This window comes from Triticum dicoccoides, chromosome 3A (assembly GCF_002162155.2).
Source record: "Triticum dicoccoides isolate Atlit2015 ecotype Zavitan chromosome 3A, WEW_v2.0, whole genome shotgun sequence".
Taxonomy (NCBI): domain Eukaryota; kingdom Viridiplantae; phylum Streptophyta; class Magnoliopsida; order Poales; family Poaceae; genus Triticum; species Triticum dicoccoides.
In genome coordinates this window covers 10,865,485-10,867,125 of record NC_041384.1, presented here as the reverse complement: position 1 = coordinate 10,867,125, position 1,641 = coordinate 10,865,485, and the positions used below count along the sequence as shown (strand labels likewise).

Below are 1,641 nucleotides of genomic sequence, written 5' to 3'. Positions count from 1 at the left end.
TTTTCAAAATTTGTGGAATTATAAATATTTCTTTAACTTTTCATTTTTCTTACACTATATTTTGATGATTTCAATATAATTTATTATTTGATTGATAATCAATTTTTTTGCCATTTTTTCTGATTTTCAATAGATTTTGTCACTCTAAGCACATTTTTACTTTTGCTTATTACTCAGCCATGACATAATGTTGTGATTTTAATTTTGATTTAGGCTGAACTGCTAAACCGTTCCCGCAGCTTGGCAGAGGGAGTGGTGGTTATGATATGCCCGGTGCTTCTCGCACTGGCTCTCAACTTAGTTGACCTCAATGGCGAGGTGTACGGACATGGTGTCCCTATACCGTTGATCACCATGGCAGGCTTTACTTTGATAACTGGCATCTGCCCCTTGCTCGCATGCTGCTTCTTTGAGCGATTCTTCGGCCTGGGCGTAAGTCCTATCCCCGTGACCACGAGTTTGGCAACCCTTTCGTCTTGTTGCCTCGTCGTCCTCGCCTGCTTGATTGCACAGTTCATTGTCTCCAAATCCATTTTTGTCACTGTTGGAGTCATCTGTGGAATCTTGGTCTTGGTTCGGACCGTCTGCTACTACGTGCACGACACACGGAATGACGATGGTCGGGAATACACAACGGACATGCACAGTGTACTGGATGAATCACATGAGTTCTTGACCAGTGTCACTGGAATTCTTTTTCTGGGGTTCGAAGGTCTGGCCCTCAATGGTCACGGTCAGACGGGTCGCAAGGGCGAGGAATTAGTGGGCTACATCAGTTTCATCGTCTGCACTTTTGGAGTGTGCTTAATGTTCCTCGAGATGACCCCACCTCCATGTTTTGCGGTACATAGGCATGGTAGCCAAGAAGAAAGAAGTGAGGGAGAGCAACAAATTGTGTGTTTGACTCTCGTCCTAGATTGCATCATGGCGGTTGGTATCTTTGTACTATTGTTGGTCGTCATGCTTAAGCTCACACCGCTTGAGTTTGCCTTGTGGGTCTTGCTGCCTCCGGCTGTAAGCTTCGGTCAACTTCCGGTCCTGGTTGCATTGAAGGGAAACACACAAGATGAACAAGAATCAAGGCCGGCGTCGCTGGAACTGACAAAGGCCACATTCACTGGATTCTTGGCCGTGTCGGTAACAGCCATAAGCAATGCTTCACCCAGCAAGTTGACCAGATTTTTTCTACTATTATCTTCCATGGCTATTGGGTTTGGTCTCTCATGGAGGCTCCTATCTCAGATTAACATAAAGAGTGGTCTCGCCAGTTGTGTTTCATCTGCACATGTTGCTTCCGCTGCCAAGCTTGCTTCCTTCTGCGCTCATTTATGCATTGTAATCGCTACAGTTCTATTCGTAGTAATGGCTGGTAAAGCAAGTGGGAAATGATCATATCTGTAAAGTAGTTGTGATTATATTACTGCATAAGTAGGTTATCTTTGCACAACTTTTTGCACCTGCACAAGTATATATGTTGAGAGAAGTGTATAATAGGTCCTGAACTATTGACAAAGTGCCAAGTATGTCCTGAAACTATGAAAATGATCAATCCAGATTCTAGAAGTACATTAAGTGAGTGAACACAAGTCTTAACAAGGCCAATGAGGCCAAGGTGCCAACAACTCCCGCCAAAGACATAAA

The 1,641-nt window shown here is 43.9% G+C and overlaps 1 protein-coding gene across 1 annotated transcript; it reads left to right on the top strand.

Moving 5' to 3' along the window:
* Window positions 1-231: 231 nt before the first annotated feature.
* On the top strand, window positions 232-1,389 carry LOC119270935. The gene has a single exon (XM_037552938.1). The coding sequence runs from the start codon at window positions 262-264 to the stop codon at window positions 1,387-1,389; it is 1,128 nt and encodes a 375-aa protein (XP_037408835.1). The 5' UTR covers window positions 232-261.
* Window positions 1,390-1,641: the final 252 nt, after the last annotated feature.

What these genes read in the sequence shown, in the direction of transcription:
- LOC119270935 (XM_037552938.1), top strand. Translation starts at nt 262, where the DNA reads ATGATATGCCCGGTGCTTCTCGCACTGGCTCTCAACTTAGTTGACCTC.